Source organism: Microcaecilia unicolor, chromosome 9, assembly GCF_901765095.1.
Source record: "Microcaecilia unicolor chromosome 9, aMicUni1.1, whole genome shotgun sequence".
NCBI classification, from domain to species: domain Eukaryota; kingdom Metazoa; phylum Chordata; class Amphibia; order Gymnophiona; family Siphonopidae; genus Microcaecilia; species Microcaecilia unicolor.
Window position 1 is genome coordinate 38,513,580 of NC_044039.1, and position 18,515 is coordinate 38,532,094.

Sequence of the window (18,515 nt, forward strand, 5' to 3'; positions counted from 1 at the left end):
GGTTGTTTTAGCGCAGGGTCCCATTTTATTCAATGAGACTTTGTGCTAAAATAATCCAACTTAATAGCATCCCACATTGATAACTTCCTCCCTAAGGCCCCAATGATCAAATCCCCTGTGCTGCTCTGAACAGTGCTGGAAAATTAGTGGGGGGATTAACGCCCTCATGATAAAAACTAATAGTATGCACCCCCCTAACTCTCCCAAACAAGTTTCCATGGTGGCCCAGTGGCCTTCGTCCCCCCACCCCCCCAACACAGGGCCACATTGAGGGAAGCCCTGCCCACTAGCACATCCCAGGATGCACTGGGCAGGACGCTGCCATTTTGGAGGCAGAACTGGATTATCTAAAGGTACGGGGGGGTTTGGGGCCGCTAGACCACCAGATGGGGAGGGTGCTAGACCTCCAACCCTCTCTTCTGTTTGGGGGGGGTGTTAGGGGGGCTGGAGGTCCACCAGACTTCCACCCCCCCCCCCATGTCAGTGTCTGAGGGGGGTTGGGGGGGCACTAGGCCACCAGAGCCTTGCCTTTGGGGGGTTCTGAATGTTTGACAGGTCTGGGCTTTTTATTTTTACAGCCCGGACCTGTCAAACAAGTGTGGGAGGATTATGCCTGAGCGCATTCCCAGGCACAATCCTCCCGCACTTTCCCCCCATGATCAACGCTAATAACGAGCCTAAATTTGCATGTTATTAGCTTTGAACATTGGGGAGTTAATTCCACACACTGTTCCAGTGCTATTTTTACAGTGCTGTCTCAGAGTAGCACAGGGAATTGGTCATTGGCACCTTAACCAGTTAGCAGACTGAATATCACACTTAAGTGCTGCCTTCACCCATGCTCTGCTCTCAGACAAGTGCCACTGGATATCTGAGAATGGCCAACTCAGTAGGATTTAACTGAGAAGGACCCCCACCTTGCAAACATTCCTTGATAGTGCAAGGGGACTCAGACCCCTCCCCCCATACCCCTACTCTCTGACCACAAAAATTCCCTGGTGGTCCATTGCACCTTGAGTTCCCCACCCTTAGTGACCGAAGTGGAAGAAAAAAAGATTTCCCCTTTCTCTAGACTATCTGGTCTAGGGCACGTGGCACAGGACGGTCCTCAACTAGAGATCCTCTGGTGCTTTGGCACCCTGCCTATCCTACTACTACTACTACTACTACTTGACATTTCTAAAGCAAAACAAAAATGCTTACTAGGGTTACGCAGCGCTGTACAATTTAACATAGAAGGACAGTCCCTGCTCAAAGGAGCTTACAATCTAAAGGACAAATGTACAGTCAGTCAAATAGGGGCAGTCTAGATTTCCTGAAAGGTATAAAGGTTAGGTGCCGAAAGCAACATTGAAGAGGTGGGCTTTGAGCAAGGATTTGAAGATGGGTAGGGAGAGGGCTTGGCGTAAGGGCTCAGGAAGTTTATTCCATGCATAGGGTGAGGCGAGGCAGAATGAGCGGAGCCTGGAGTTGGCGGTGGTGGAGAAGGGTACTGAGAGGAGGGATTTGTCCTGTGAGCGGAGGTTACGGGCGGGAACGTAAGGGGAAATGAGGGTAGAGAGGTAATGAGGGGCTGCAGATTGAGTGCATTTGTAGGTAAGAAGGAGAAGCTTGAACTGTATGCGGTATCTGATTGGAAGCCAGTGAAGTGACCTGAGAAGAGGGGTGATATGAGTATATCGGTTCAGGCGGAATATAAGACGTGCAGCAGAGTTCTGAACAGATTGAAGGGGGGATAGATGGCTAAGTGGGAGGCCAGTAAGGAGTAGGTTGCAGTAGTCAAGGCGAGAGGTAATGAGAGCGTGGACGAGAGTATGGGTGGTGTGCTCAGAGAGGAAAGGGCGAATTTTGCTGATGTTAAAGAGAAAGAAGCGACAGGTCTTGGCTATCTGCTGGATATGCGCAGAGAACATGGGCAGAGCTGGCAAATATTATAGCATAGTATAATTATGCATGATCTGGTTAATATCTAGGCCAGGGCCTTTACACTAGCTGTAGGGCTGGTGCAAGTGACCGTGCCTCAAAGGTAAACATGTTTTCTGCCACTTAGGCTAGTATTCTATAAAGAAAATAAGGTATCTACTAAAATAAAAAGAAAAATAAAACAAAAATACCTGTATGGGAAGGTACTGCAAAGAAGAAGAAATATACATAGTGAGGAGAATACAATGACGCATCCTCCCTGCTCTGTGGAAAAATGAAGACTGAGGGACCCACGCTTACTTGTTGGGAGGGAAGGCATGAGCAGTAGGAAGCTGCTAGAAACTTCTACATTCTTCTCACTAGTCAGTATTCACACCGGGCTCTGTCGGATGATGTCACCCAAGTGTGAGAATACAACTGGCCTACTTGTCCTCAGAGAAAGAATAATAGGACCTACTTTTCTTTATAGAACAGGCTTGACATAGGCGCCTGTATTTAGGTACCTAGAGTGCGCCTATTGAGAGTCTATTCTATAAAGCAAAGTAGATGCCCAACTTCCTTTCTACAGTACTAGGTTATAAGTGTTATGGCACTCCTTTTCAAAAGAGAAAAACATCCCAAAAGCAGCACAATGCACCAGATGGACGTTTTTAACGGGAATACATCGAAGCTGCAATTTTTGAAACTCTGATTTGAGAGGTTTTTTTCAGCAGTTCGTTTAAAATACAAAAGGGTGTGTTTTGGACAGGCCCAGAATTTGGTCATTTTCCGTGATAATAGAAGAAGAAGATAAAAACGTGTAGGGCAAAAATTGTGATGTTTTTATCTAGACCTGTTTCAATCATGACTAAATCACAAAAAGGTTCCCTGTCTGACCAGCTAACCACTGAAGGGATTAAGGTATGACCCCCTCTCACCCCCCCAAGGATGTGACACTACATGTCAGGCTGTATGACAGCCTCAGCTATTATGGCTATTCCTATTAGAGCAGCAAGCTGGTCCCAGGAGTAGGCTAATGGTCAGTGCAGTGGACTGTAGAGAAAGAGACCCAGGTCCATATCTCACTCTAACTAGTACACATATGGTGGAAATTGTGAACTTTCCAAAACCCATAAAACACCAACTGTACCTCTAGACAGGAGACACCTGCAGACTTGAGGGCTTTTGTAGTGGTGTACAGTTAGGTACTTTAAGTTTTTAGGTGTTCCTGTAGGGCTCATAATACAAAATAAGGGTGTTAAAATGGGATTTGTACCTGGGCCCCTTTATGTGAAGTCCACTGCACTGGCCATTATGCTGCCCCTCTGCTCTGCTGGGATGTCTGTGTGCAGTGGTGTACCAAGGGGGGGCGGTCCGCCCTGGGTGCACGCCGCTGGGGGGTGCCGTGGTGCGAGCCTGCTGCGAGAGTTCGCTAACTTCTCTCGTTCGCTGCAGCTCCCTCTGCCCCGGAACAGGTTACTTCCTGTTCCGGGGCAGAGGGAGCTGCAGCGAATGAGCAAAGTTAGTAAACTCGCAGCAGGCGCGCGCTGCGGCACCCCCCCCCAGCGGCATGCACCCAGGGGGGGGTCTTTCGCCGGAAGGGGGTCCGCGCTGCATCGGGGGGGGGGGCGCTGCACCCGGGGGGCGGGGTGCCGCCCTGGGTGTCCGCCCCCCTAGGAACGCCACTGTCCGTGTGGCCAGTTTACTAGGAGTGGTGCCACAGAATCATCCCTATGGCTTCTTTTTATGCATTTTTCTCTAGGGCATTTGGTACCTAAAGAAATACATACTTAGCACAAAAATTGGAGATTTAAAAAAAAAAAAAAGATATTTTTCCAGTTTGAAAATTACTATGTCCAGGATGAGAATTTTAGATGTTTTCACCAAAAATGTTTACAACTGGACTTGGACTTCATATTGAAAGTGCCCCTCCAAGTGTTTAAAGTGCGAGCACTTAGCCAGCCATAGAGCTGCTGTAAATGCCCAGGCCTGGATTCAGGAAATAAACCCGTAACGTGGAGGGGCATAATCGAATGGCGCCAGCCATCTATATGGCTGGCGCCGCAAAGAGCGGTCTCGAACCGCATTATCGAAAAAGATGGCCGGCCATCTTTCGTTTCAATAATATGGTTGGGGCCAGCCAAATGTCAGAGATGGCCGGGTTTGAGATGGCCAGCATCGGTTTTTGCCATTAATGGAAACTGATGCCGGCTATCTCAAACCCGGCCAAATCCAAGGCATTTGGTCATGGGAGGGGCCAACATTTGTAGTGCACTGGTCCCCTTGACATGCGAGGACACCAACCGGGCACCCTAGGGAGTCACTGCAGTGGACTTCAAAAATTGCTCCCAGGTGCATACTTCCCTTACCTTGTTTGCTGAGCCCCACAACCCCCCCCCCAAAACCCACTCCCCACAACTCTACACCATTACCATAGCCCTTATGGGTGAAGGGGGGCACCTACATGTGGGTACAGTGGGTTTTGGGGGGGTTTGGAGGGCTCCCATTTACCACCACAAGTGTAACAGGTAGGGGGGTTGGGCCTGGGTCCACCTGCCTGAAGTGCACTGCACCCACAAAAAACTGCTCCAGGGACCTGCATACTGCTGTCAGGGAGCTGGGTATGACATTTCAGGCTGGCATAGAGGCTGGTAAAAATGTTTTTTGTTTGGGTGGGAGGGGGTTGGTGACCACTGGGGAAGTAAGGGGAGGTCATCCCCGATTCCCTCTGGTGGTCATCTGGTCAATTGGGGCACTTTTTTGAGGCTTGGTCCTAAAAATAAATGGACCAATTGAAGCCGGCCAAGTGCTCGTCCGAGCCGGCCTTCTTTTTTCCATTATCGGCTGAAGCCGGCCATGTCTTAACAACACCCCCATCCCACCTTCCGTACCCTGCGGAAACGCCCCCTTCAACTTTGGCTGGCTCTGCGACAGAAAGCAGTTGGAGCCGGCCAAAATCGGCTTTCGATTATACCGATTTGGCCGGGTTCAGGAGATGGCCGGCCATCTCCCGATTTGTGTCTTCTCCACTACTGCCAACTCCAGACTTCGCGTCTTCTGTCTCGCTGCACCCTACGTCTGGAATAAACTTCCTGAGCCCCTACGTCTTGCCCCATCCTTGACCACCTTTAAATCTAGACTGAAAGCCCACCTCTTTAACATTGCTTTTGACTCGTAACCACTTGTACCCACTCGCCTCCACCTACCTTCCTTTCTTCCTTCCCGTCACATTAATTGATTTGATTTGCTTACTTTATTTATTTTTTGTCTATTAGATTGTAAGCTCTTTGAGCAGGGACTGTCTTTCTTCTATGTTTGTGCAGCGCTGCGTATGCCTTGTAGCGCTATAGAAATGCTAAATAGTAGTAGTAGTATGGCCGGCGATCGCCTTCGAAAATAAGCAGGATAGTATCCTATAGGTTGTATGAACCCCACCCAGACTCCACCCGCATGAATGCCCACCTACATAATGCACGTTATTGAAGCTATGTGTGTACTTATAGACTAACATGCAGCTGGATTGTTGCCATTTACGCACATATATGTTTGCATTCACACATAAAGAATTGGGGTACCAGCATTTATACGGTTCCATAGACTCGTCTCCTCTGTGTGAAAAATATAGTGCACTATTAATGATATTACTCCTAAAATGAAAATGTTTAAAAAGCCAAAACAAAGCAAAATGAAAAATTCTACAAATGACGGAAAATGAAACAAAACAAACGCTTTTTTCCTACACATCCCTATCGGATACTATAATATCAGGGTAGGAAATATTTTAAAAAGCTCAGCATCAGCTGTAGGAGCCATTTTTTATTTTGTGCTTTGCTTTTTTTTCTACTTTTTTGGTTTATTTTGCTTAGCTATTTGTTCTCTTTTTTTTAGGGTAAGGGAAGTATTAATATAATTTTGTTGTTATTTCATTTACTTAGTATTCTCAATTTCTCTCTTTCCAACAAAATGCTTACATCTGGGAGCCTTGAAGCATGTCCTCCTTGCTGGGAGATTGCTCTCCCCTCTCCTCCCCAGAGCTGCATTGACATCTCTTCCCCTCCAGCAGTTTGGCTGGCCTTGCAGCAAGAGTTCCTCCTCTGCCTGGCCCTTACAGATACCAGGAATAAAATGTGTTGCCTAGGTGACAAATGTCTGGGATTCTTTTCAAACCCTGGGTCAGAGAGTAACCTCATAATGTATTATAAAACATTTGACTCATAGGAAACTCACTGATTATTGTGTCTTTCAGGCAGACTTCCAGTACAAGCTTTTTGCAGTCGTTGCTCATTCAGGAACCGCCAGTTTTGGTCACTACTGTGCCTATATCAGGAGTTTTAAAGACAAGAAATGGTATTGCTTCAATGACTCCAGTGTTTGCAAGGTGAGATTGAGGGGCATAATCGAAAGGGACGCTCAAGTTTTGTTGAGGATGTCCTCGCAAAACATCTCGATGGAGGGGCAGGGAAACCCGTATTATCGAAACAAGATGGGCGTCTGTCTTTCGTTTCGATAATATGGTCGGGGACGCCCAAATCTTGAAATTTTGGTTGTCCTTAGAGATGGTCGTCCCTAGACTTGGTCGTTTCTGATTTTCGGCGATAATGGAAATCAAGGACGCCCATCTTGAAACGACCAAATGCAAGCCCTTTGGTCCACCTGACATGCCAGGACACCAACCGGGCACCCTAGGGGGCACTGCAGTGGACTTCATAAAATGCTCCCAGGTACATAGCTCCCATACCTTGTCTGCTGAGCTCCCCAAACCCCCCTAAAACCCACTACCCACAACTGTACACCACTACCATAGCCCTTATGGGTGAAGGGGGGCACCTAGATGTGGGTACAGTGGGTTTCTGGTGGGTTTTGGAGGGCTCGCAGTTAACAGGTAGGGCAGGGGATGGGTCTGGGTCCGCCTGCCTGAAGTGCACTGCACCCACTAAAACTGCTCCAGGTACCTGCATACTGCTGTGATGGACCTGAGTATGACATCAAAGGCTGGCAAAAAATATTTTGAAAGATATTTTTTGAGGGTGGGAGGGGGTTAGTGACCACTGGGGGAGTAAGGGGAGGTCATTCCCTATTCTCTACGGTGGTCATCAGGTCATTTCGGGCATCTTTTTGTGCCTTGGTCGTAAGAAAAACACGACCAGGTAAAGTCGTCCAAGTGCTCGTCAGGGACGCCCTTTTTTTTCCCATTATGGGTCGAGGACATCCATGTGTTAGGGACGCCCAAGTCCCGCCTTCACTACACCTCTGATACGCCCCCTTGAACTTTGGCCGTCTCTGCGACAGAAAGCAGTTGGGGACGTCCAAAATTGTCTTTTGATTATATCGATTTGAACAACCCTGGGAGAAGGATGCCCATCTTCCGATTTGTGTCGAAAGATGGGCATCCTTCTCTTTCGAAAATGAGCCCAATCTTCATCTTACATGGCAGCCCTACATCATTCTTGCTGTTGGGGTTCCCCTCTCATGCTTGTTTCAGGCAACAGCCACAAAGGGTGACTAACATTTATATTTTTGTTATATGATTGTTTTACAGTGCTGTTACATATTTCTGTTTCTGATATTGTATCATGTTAGCCCTATTTCTAGGATTCAGTTTGCCATCTCCAGGTTTACCTCATTGACTGTATATATGCTTAAATTTGGTCATTTTATTATTGTTGTGCTGTTAATCAAATTGTAAGTTTTATGTCAAGCTATACACTGTCTTGAGTGCATCCTTTCATAAAGAGGGTTAATAAATCCCAATAAATAAATTCAAAGTAGTCCTAACCTCAGCTGTATGCAGATTTAATTTTACTTATCTCAAGGAAAAGGCAGTGCTCTAAGGACTGTATTTACTAACATGCATTAATGAGTCAACATGCATTAATGTGATTTAACACATTGAGGGGCATTTTCGGTATGACGTCTAAATCCGATTTTGGACATTTTAGGAAAAACATCCAAGAATCCAAGTACTGAACATGGCCATTTTCAAACCAGAAAAACATTCAACTTTTTGTTTCACAATGGCCATTTGCTAGACATTTTTCCCGAAAATAGTCCTAAACGACAGATGCTCAGTGCGTCTTATTTTCGTGGGGGAAAAAATCCAAGGGAAAATGCACAAAAACAAGCCATTGATATGTATAGGGGGGCCAGCATTCTTAGTAGACTGGCCACACAGACATCCCAGCAGAGCAGTGGGGCAGCCTAGAGGGCACTTCAGTAGACTTCACATAAAAGCTCCCAGGTACACATCTTATTCTTACCCTTTCATATTGTATGGGGAGCCCTCCAAACCCATCAAAAACCTATTCTACCCAACTGTGCATCACTACAATAGCCCTTACGCCTGCAGGTGTTACCTATATCAGTGGCGTAGCCACAGGTGGGCTTGGGTGGGCCAGGGCCCACCCATTTATGGCTCTGGCCCACCCAACAGTAGCACATGTTTAGTGGTAACTGGTGGGAATCCCAAGCTCCACCAGCTGAAGATTTCCCCCTGATGGTAACAAAAACGCTACTCTCCACGGCACCTGCGCATGCTCAGTTTTCAGTGCATTCCTGCTGTCAAGGTGGAAAGAAGCGTTTTCCCACCAGCTGAGATGTTTTTTTGGACGGGGGGAGAACACTTGGTGCCCACCCAATTCTTGCCGAGGCCCACCCAAAATCTGTTGTCTGGCTACGCCCCTATATGTAGGTACAGCAGGTTTTTGGTGGGTTTTGGAGGGCTCACATATTCCACCACAAGTGTACCAGTTAGAGTGGAATATGGGCCTGGGTCCCCATCTCTATAGTCCACTGCACTAACCACTAGGCTGCTCCAAGGACCTGCTTGCTGCTGTAATAGGACTGGCCATAACATCTGAAGCTGTCATAGTATGTATGATATATACTGTTTCTTTCACATATTTGAGGGGTGGGATGGGGTCAGTGACCACTGGGGGAATAAGAGGGGGTTATGCCTTAATCCCTCCAGTGGTCATCTGGTCATTTAGGGCACCTTTTTGTGACTTAGTTGTGATTGAAACAGGTCCAGACCAAAACATCTAACTTTTAGCCTTGGACGTTTTTGCTTTGTTCCATTATGGCAGAAAAGCGTCCAAGTTTTGGGAATGCCCAGATCCCACCCCCTTGCGATTTGCATGCACTGGAGAGAAAAACATGATTTGGACCTTTTTGGAAGAAAAACATCCAAATGCCACTTTATGTCGTTTTTGAGACATTTTTCTCTTTTGAAAATGAGCCCCTAAATAACATAGGCCCCATTAATGGGGCCTTTACTAACTATGCAATTAACTCAAATTAACATATGTTAATCTGCATTAATGCATATTAGTAAATAGAGCCCTAAATTTCATCTCTTTAGCTTCATACTTGCATGAGAATGATGTACGATTGCCAAGTTGAAAATATAAAACTCACCTTTTGCAGGTTCAACTCCAGGTTTATTGTTTAACAACAGTAGGCTAACTTCGCTTTTGGAAACTAACATGAATGCTCCCTTTATGCTTGGAGCACAATAATATAGTAAAGTAGTAAATCACAGCAGAATACGACCATAAAGAGAAGAGAAGGGTGGGAGGAGGGCTGTGGATTCCAGAGACCAGAGAGACAGTCTGAGGTAGAAAATGATTTATTGACCAAGGACTCGACACAAATCTGTTTCAGCCCAAAAGGCCTGCTTCAGGAGCCTTCTGAAGTAAGTTTGAGAATCTCCAGATGTGAAGTATGTCAAAGTAGATCAATAAAGTGGTCTTGAAAAAGACCTTGGTGTTGAAAGATGCGTGCCTTCAAATCTGGTAACCTAAAGAGTCAGAAAACGACCAGCATGGCCCATGTAGTCTATCCAGAAAGTCGGCCAGGGTTGCAGGGTTGTACCTGCGACTCTGTGCAGGTATCCCCCCCCCCCCCCCAATGTGTTAGGGTTGTAACTGACACTCAATGGTCTGTCCCCCTGTATGCCTCTTTTTTTTTTTTAATTCTTTAAAATGTAAGTTATTTCCAGCCAATATTTAAAACCAATTAACTGGCCGGGAATGGCTCCTGGCTGGTTAAATGGTACTTAACAGGCTATCTGGTGATAATTGGGGAGATTGCTGGCTGTCTCCCACTGAATATCAACAGTTAGTGGATAACCGGTTATATCACATGATATAGCCGGCTATCCAGTGATATTCAGCGCAGCACTGGCTAAGTTTGACGGCCAAATTAGGCTGCCAAAATAGCAGGCCTATCTTTGGCCAGTTTCAACTTAAAGACTCAGCCAGTTAAATTTAAACTGGCCAAAATACACCCAGATTTTCAATGCCAGTCACCAGAAACAGCTGGGATGTAAAAAGACTTGAAGCAGTTCAAAGAAAAGTGACGAAAGTGGTATGGGGTTTGCGTAGCAAGGCGTATGGAACATGTATACCCTGGAGGAAAGGAGAAACAGGGTGATATGCTACAGATGTTCAAATATTTGAAAGGTATTAATCTGTAAACAAACATTTTCCAGAGATGGGAAGGCAGTAGAACTACAGGACACGAATAGAGGTTGAAAGGGGGCCAACTCAGGAATAATGTTAGGAAGTATTTTTTCACGGAGAGGGTAGTAGATACCTGAAATGCCCTCCTGTGAGAGGTGGTGGAGATGCAAATGGAAACAGAATTTAAAAATGAGGGGGATAAACACAAAGGAATCCTGTTTATAAGGATCCAAATAAGCTTAGCAGAGATTATGTAGCAACACTGATATTTGGGATACAAAGAGGGAGATAATCGAACGGGGATGACCATCTCTAAGGGCGCCCATCTCTAAGGACGGCACCACGAAGGGGCGGGGCATCCCTTATTATCGAAACAAGATGGGTGTCCATCTTTCGTTTCGATAATACGGTTGAGGACACCCAAATCTTCACATTTAGGTCGACCTTAGAGATGGGTGACCTTGGTTTGCACCGATAATGGAAACCGAGGATGCCCATCTCAAAAATGACCAAATCCAAGGCATTTGGTCATGGGAGGAGCCAGCATTCGTAGTGCACTGGTCCCCCTCACATGCCAGGACACCAGCCGGGCACCCTAGGGGGCACTGCAGTGGATGGCAGTGGAAGCAGAGGCATAGCTAGTTGGGGTGCAAGGGGAACAGTCACGCCCCCAAATGATTTTGAATAAAATAGCATCTGTGCGGATTAGCCCTTCAGCTTCCCACTGACACCTGTTTTACAACCCCCTGACATCAAAACCTGGTTATGCTTCTGACAGGAAACACCAATTCTGTAACGGCATGAGAGTGCCCTAATGGCGTAATAGACTACTAGCGCAAATCTCATCAATGGTAGGTGTAAGTGGTCATGCCTAAATGTACCACTCTCATGCTTTCCACTTCCTCCAGGGTGTCTACTCTGATGGAGAAAGCTTGTTGCCTGATGTGCAGAGATGCATGAAAGGAACTAAGAGAGAGAGAGGAAGAGCAAGAGAAGGGGGTGAAGGAGTAGCCTAATGGTCAAAGCAGCAGGCTGGGCACCAGTAGGTCCAGGTTCAAATCCCACAGCTTCTCCTTGTGGTCTTGGTCAAGTCACTTAATCCTCCATGCCTTGGGAGAACTCAGTAATGATAAACTACTCCTCTATCGTGTCAAGAAAGCTACAAAGGGGGAAGGGGGTGGTCCCCAATTGTGTGGTCATCAGGAGTCAGTTCAATTTAAGGACACATCTGGCTCTGGATAAATAAAAAAACATGTCCTCTAAGGAATTTATGGTATATCTTAAGTAGATTTACCCCTGGATTGTATATATGGCACTTTGAGTTGCAAACACAAATGTTGACACACATCCAATTTGCATGTGCAACTTCATTGAATAACAAGCCAATCAGCACTAATAATTGGGCAATAACAAGCAATTATCAGCACTAATTGGCAATAATTAGAATGTATGCGTACACCTTTCATCCTTTTAGGTGTACTCTATAAAGAGGTGCACATAAATTCTAGTGTGCGGATCTGAAAAGGGGCGTGGCTGTGGGAGGAGCATGGGTGGGTCAGGGGTGTTCCTAAAATTTATATGAGTTGTTGTAAAATAAGGGGGATCCGCACCTATGTGTGGGGATTTACACCAGGTTTTCATTGGTGTAAATGGTCGCACCTAAAGTAGTCATAGATCCCAGTGCTAAGTGCTGTTCTACAAACTGTGCCTAACTGTAAGCATAGTTTATAGAATAGTGCTGAGCACTATATTTTTAGGTGCCATCCATTTGTAGAATTTTTTGTTACATTTGTACCCTCCCACTCATGGCAGGCTCTATGCAGCAGGCAATGGAGGGTTAAGTGACTTGCCCAGAGTCACAAGGAGCTGCCTGTGCCAGGAATCAAACTCAGCTCCTTAGTTCCCCAGGACCAAAGTCCACCACCCTAACCACTAGGCCACTCCTCCACTACAGAATCTAACCCTTAATGTGTATTAATACCATTTCTCTCATTCATGTTACAATATTCACATGTATTCAAGTGTCAGGGAAAAATAGAGAAAGCTCAGTGGACTGCAGGTGGGATTGGGTGGAAAAGTGTCTGTGAGCAATCATGCTGGTATATTTTTATATAATCACCCTGTTCATGATTACTACAGCTCTCCCCTTATTGGCTGATTTAATTACAATCTCTCTATTGTGCTGTAATGATCTTAAGGCATCATATTCTGCTTTGGATAAATGATAAAACTTTTGGTTTTTCTTTTTCTCTAATTCTTTGATATCTTTAAGAACCATTATGTTTTATTGCATATTGTGTAGACATTGTAATGTAGCATGCTATGCCATACTTTGTATTGTTGTTTGACTATTTGTACTGCTATAACTGTCTTGTCACACATGTTTGAACTATTCTTGCTGTACACGGCCTTGAGGGGCACGGTAGGATCTATGAGCGTGCAGTGCACACCAAAACGAAACTACCGCCAGGCTAGCGAGCTCCCCTGGCAATAATTTTGGTTTTGATGTGCGCCCATACCACGGGGACAAATTATTTTTAAATTTCCTACCGTGCACGGCATTTCTGGCGTTAATTGGCAGTCAGCGCACGCCAACAGGTCACCTTTCGTGTAGCACATGAGCCCTTACCGCTAGATCAATGGGTGGCATTAAGGTCTCGGGCTGTAAATAGGTGCACGCTGGTTTCAATTTTACCACAGGCCCTTATCCCAGCCCATTGTAAAAAAAAAGCCCGTTTCCCCAGACGTGATAAAAACTGGCCCGGTGCATGCCAAAAACACGCACCCACACTACCACAGGCCACTTTTTGCCACGGCTTAGTAGAAGGACTCCTGAGTGAATTCCTTCAAAAAGGCAGTAAATAAATCCTAATTAATAATAATATTAGAAAGCTTACCATTTGTACCCTGTCTGTTGCCTTTCAGGTTTCATGGGATGACATTAAATGCACTTATGGAAGCTTTTCACTCCACTGGTAAGCAGACATCTTGTTTCTGTTCCTATTAATGCTGCTGTTTGGGAAGAGATAGGGGGGAAGAGAGCTGATTTAGTATTAATCTGCTTAGTGTCCGGAGGACAATGGATGACCTTTTGTTTATCCCCCTGTTCAGCTTAATACTATCCTGTTAAGAAGCAATCAATATCCTTTCCAAGCATTCTCCCAGTCTGCACCCTTTCTTCCTCCCTACTCCCCACCCCCACAAAAAAAAAGAGCAGATGAGATTGATTCCAGGGAAATTTCAGAGACATTAATGGGGCATCAGAAATGATTTAGTACGAGTTTCTTCACTTCTTAGTGTTTATGACTTAGGACTGTACTAGGAAAGGGAATTAACATCTGAAATGTTTTCAAGATGTGTTATTCAAAAAGTTGATTGATCTTACAAAATTTTTTTTTTTTAAATCTCAGGGGTGAAACTGCCTATCTACTGATTTATAGGAAAGCAGAGCCTCTGTAAAGGAATTTAAATATCTATCTGAAATTAATGACCATGCGGGAAGATGCATATCTGCTTGCGTGAAGTGACATGAATTCCTGAGAAGGAACCACAACCATTAGTTCTGTCCACACTAAGGTTATAGGCCAGATGCCAGTCAGAAAGTGCATCCACCTACAAGATTTTGTCTTACCCAGGATAATGTTTTTTGGTTTGTTTGTTTTTTGTTTGTTTCTCCTTTGCATTCTACCATCTTGCTTAACCACAGTGCTCTCTATTAACCTAATAGCCAATAATATTAAGACAGCTGTTGCCCAAACATGTTACATAGTACCATAAGTACATAAGTATTGCCATACTGGGAAAGACCAAAGGTCCATCGAGCCCAGCATCCTGTTTCCAACAGTGGCCAATCCAGGTCACAAATACCCGGCAAGATCCCAAAAATGTACAAAACATTTTATACTGCTTATCCCAGAAATAGTGGATTTTCCCCAAGTCCATTTAACAACGGTCTATGGACTTTTCCTTTAGGAAGCCGTCCAAACCTTTTTAAAACTCCGCTAAGCTAACCACCTTTACCACATTCTCTGGCAACGAATTCCAGAGTTTAATTACACGTTGAGTGAAGAAATATTTTCTCCGATTGGTTTAAATTTACTACATTGTAGCTTCATCGCATGCCCCCTAGTCCTAGTATTTTTGGAAAGCTTGAACAGACACTTCACATAGTAGATGAGGGCAGATAAAGACCTGTACAGTCCATCCAGTCTTCCCAAGCAGATAAACTCATTATAGATGGTATGTGATTCAAATGCAAAGAGCGAAAAGTACCCTGAAATTCGGGGCGGGGGGAGGGAATACTTTTCTTCTCTAATCTGGGAAACATATATTCCTTTTCTCCATAGGCACAGTTTTGTATTGTGTTTACTGTCTTAGTAAACACAATAGGAGGAAACCTGGAAGTTGAACGCACTTTATTTGAGAATTAGTAAAGATAGAATAGTGGGGGGGGGGGGGGGGGTAGTAAAGGAGGAGAAAGGGTAGGATTAGAGTAGGGTAGTTAGGTAGGGTTAAGTGCTACACTGGGTGAGGAGTTTTAAGGAACCAAACTCAGTAAATTGGTAGGAAGGATGAAGTAAACGGTGGGATCAGGTTATTGAAAGAGGGGGGGGGGGGGGTAGTTTAGGAAGGGGAAGATGCTTCTGGTTTAATTGGAGAATGAAATTAGGGGAGGATATCTGTCTCTAAGAAGGAAAATGAATTATTTTGAAAGTGTTTATTAATGTTGGAAAATTTTATCCTAATAAAGAGATATTATTTAAAAAATCTGCCCGCTGAAGTCCATGGGCGCTCTTCGCCTCTCCCGTGGTCTCTTGTGTGGCCTGCCAGACATACCCAGCTATGTGAGTACCTACAAAGAATTTCTCGCCATTACAGTGCTTGCAGCCTGCCAGATTGTTATGCAGTTACATAGTAGCATAGTAAGTGACGACAGAAAAGGACCTGTACAGTCCATCCAGTCTGCCCAACAAGATAAACTTATGTGTGCTACTTTTTATGTATACCTGACCTTGATTTGTATCTACCATTTTCAGGGCACAGACCGTAGAAGTCTGCCCAGCACTAGCCCCGCCTCCCAACCACTAGCCCTGCCTCCTAACCACCGGCGCTGCCACCCAATCTCTGTTAAGCTTCTGAGGATCCATTTCTTCTGAACAGTATTCCTTTATGTTTATCCCATGCTTTTTTGAATTCCGTTACCGTTTTCATCTCCACCACCTCCCTCGGGAGGGCATTCCAAGTATCCACCACTCTGTGAAAAAATACTTCCTGACATTTTTCTTGAATCTGCCCCCCTTCAATCTCATTTCGTGCCCTCTAGTTCTACTCCCTTCCCGTCTCCAGAAAAGTTTTGTTTGCGGACTAATACCTTTCAAATATGTGAACGTCTGTATCATATCATCCCTGTTTCTCTTTTCCTCCAGGGTATGCATGTTCAGGTCAGCAAGTCTCTCCTCTTACGTCTTGTAACACAAATCCCATACCATTTTGCGTTGCAAGATGTATAAGGAGAGACTTGCTGACCTGAACATGTATACCCTGGAGGAAAGGAGAAACAGGGGTGATATGATACAGATGTTCAACATCTCAGCCTATCAGACAATCCCAGTCACATGGATGCCTGTGTTTCCGCTAGGACTTCTAAGATTTGAACAAGTAGAGCACTATGAACACTTGAACACATAGGAGGAGGTCTTTTACTAAGGCGCGCTGGCGTTTTTAGCGTGCATTAAAAATAGGCACGCGGTAAACGCTAGAGATGCCAATGTATTCCTATGGGCGTCTTTAGCGTTTAGTGCGCACCTATTTTTAGCGCTCTCTAAAAATGCCAGCGTGCCTAAGTAAAAGACCTCCTATGTGTTCAAGTGTTCATAGTGCTCTACTTATTCAAATCTTAGAAGTGTATCAGGCATTTCTTAACACGGGAGCTATTCCGTACCCTTGTACGCTGGCTGGTCTTGTCCCATATCGACTACTGCAGTGGGATCTATGCCGGTTGCCGGGACTATATTCTTAAACGGCTTCAAACAGCTCAAAACACGGCTGCACGACTTATCCTGAGGAAATCTCGCTTTGTTCCTGCTCAACCGCTCCGTTTTTAACTACACTGGCTCCCTGTCAAGGACCATATTACATTTAAAATCTGTTCACTTACACACAAGATCATCTATGGTGAAGCCCCTGAATACATGCTTACTCTAATCGATCTGCCCTCCAGAAATGCCCAGAGCACTGCAAGGACTTACCTCCAACTACATTACCCCACCTATAGGCATGTGAAATACAAGACTCTTTATGCTTCATCGTTCCCTTTCATCAGCACACAATCCTGAAACGTCATGCCTCGACAGCTTAAGGAGCTTGCCGACCATCAGCAGTTCAAGAAGTCCTTGAAGACCTTCTTATTCGCCAAGGCTTATTCCCCTGGCTCATCCTCTGTTTAACCTCTACCACTTGTTGGCTCTTCACCCCTGTCATTTCCCCGTGTCATCCCATGTACCTTCCCCTCCTGTCACATTCTGTTTCTGTGCCATCTCTATATTGTATACTCTTGATTTATGTAAGCCACATTGCGCCTGCTTATGTGGGAAAGTGTGGGGTACAAATGCACCTAAATAAATAAATAAAAGGCCGCCATAATGCCAGGTTGTGCTTTCTGCTTTCTCCATTCTCAGCAGCTAAGGATGCTCTGTGTTCATCCCATGCCCTCTTAAAGTCCTCTGTTGTTTTAACCTGCACCAACCACCCAAGGAAGGCATTCCACATTATTCTACTCTTTCCATGAAAAATGATTTCCTGACATTTCTGCTAGGTCTGTCCCCTTGGAGCCTGATATCATGATTCCTTCAAGCAGGCTTGCTTCTTGTACATTAATAATACCTGTGGTATCGCGGCTGTCTCATCTCCCTAACATAGAAGAAAACCACAGAGGCTTGGTACAGAATTCCAGAAGACAAAGAACAGTATTATCACAGATAAATAAGGTCTTTGAAAGATATGATTCTTTATTAAAAACCTGACATGACCACGTTTTGCCCTGAGACTGCATCAGTGTCAAAAACAAGGTTATTTCAGTAACCTCATGCTCTAGAATATTTCCACTACTGTTTCTTCTTTTTGTTGATATGTATTTATTATTTTATTGTACTCCTTGTGACTCTGGGCAAGTCAATTTTAGTTGGGCCATTGTAGTAACCACCCTGGTACAAAATAAGTACCTGAATATATGTAAACCGCTTTGAATGTAGTTGCAAAAACCTCAGAAAAGCAGTATATCAAGTCCCAATTCCCTTTCCCTTTATTTTTTTTTTAAATTGTAACTGCATTGGTATGAAATGTGGTGTATCAAACATTCTAATAATATCAAGCCATATCAAACTGCTCTCATACAACTCTCATACAGCAGTACAGCATGAATCAGTTGTGCTGCTGTGTGAGAGTTACTATGAGAGTGTTTTGGTACTTATGTTTTATTCTGTTATTGAACTAACCTTGTGTTTGACCCTGGATTTGCTGTATAAGAACGTAAGAATAGCCATACTGGGTCAGACCAGTGGCCCATCTAGCCCAGTATCCTTCTTCCAGCAGTGGCCAATCCAGGTCATAAGTACCTGACAGAAACCCAATGAGTAGCACATTCCATGATACCAATCCCAGGGCAAACAGTGACTTCCCCATGTCCATCTCAATTACAGACTTTGGACTTTTCCTCCAGAAACTTGTCCAAATCTTTTTTAAACCTAGATTCGCTAACTGACTTGTTCTAGAGCTTAACTGTTCTTTGAGTGAAAAAATATTTCCTCCTATTTGTTTTAAAAGTATTTCCGTGTAATTTCATTAAGTGTCCCCTGGTCTTTGTACTTTCTGAATGAGTGAAAAATCGATTCACCCCCACCTGCTGCACACGACTCAGTATCCACATGACTCCTGATGCAGCCTGCTTATCTATGATAATACTGTTCTTTGTCTTATCTCTCTACGATATAATTTCTATCTTTTTTCTGATTGGTAGTTGTCTCTTACTCCAGTTCATTCAAAACCAGGCTGGAATTTGGCATCATGAGTCTTAATTCACATTATCCAGGGATGATTTCCCCTAGTTTATATTCATTTTCTAAGAACATAAGTGTTGCCATACTGGGACAGAACAAA

General features: G+C 44.7%; 1 protein-coding gene across 1 annotated transcript in view; it reads left to right on the top strand.

Annotated features, from left to right (window-relative positions):
• Window positions 1-13,856, top strand: part of USP18 (ubiquitin specific peptidase 18) — a 70,223-nt gene extending 56,367 nt beyond the window's left edge. The window contains exons 9-11 of the mRNA XM_030214904.1: window positions 6,149-6,280; window positions 13,287-13,336; window positions 13,772-13,856. Of these exons, the coding sequence (XP_030070764.1) occupies window positions 6,149-6,280; window positions 13,287-13,336; window positions 13,772-13,820 (231 nt within the window). The 3' untranslated portion in view covers window positions 13,821-13,856. The remainder of the gene's footprint in view (window positions 1-6,148; window positions 6,281-13,286; window positions 13,337-13,771) is intronic.
• The last annotated feature ends 4,659 nt before the right edge of the window (window positions 13,857-18,515 follow it).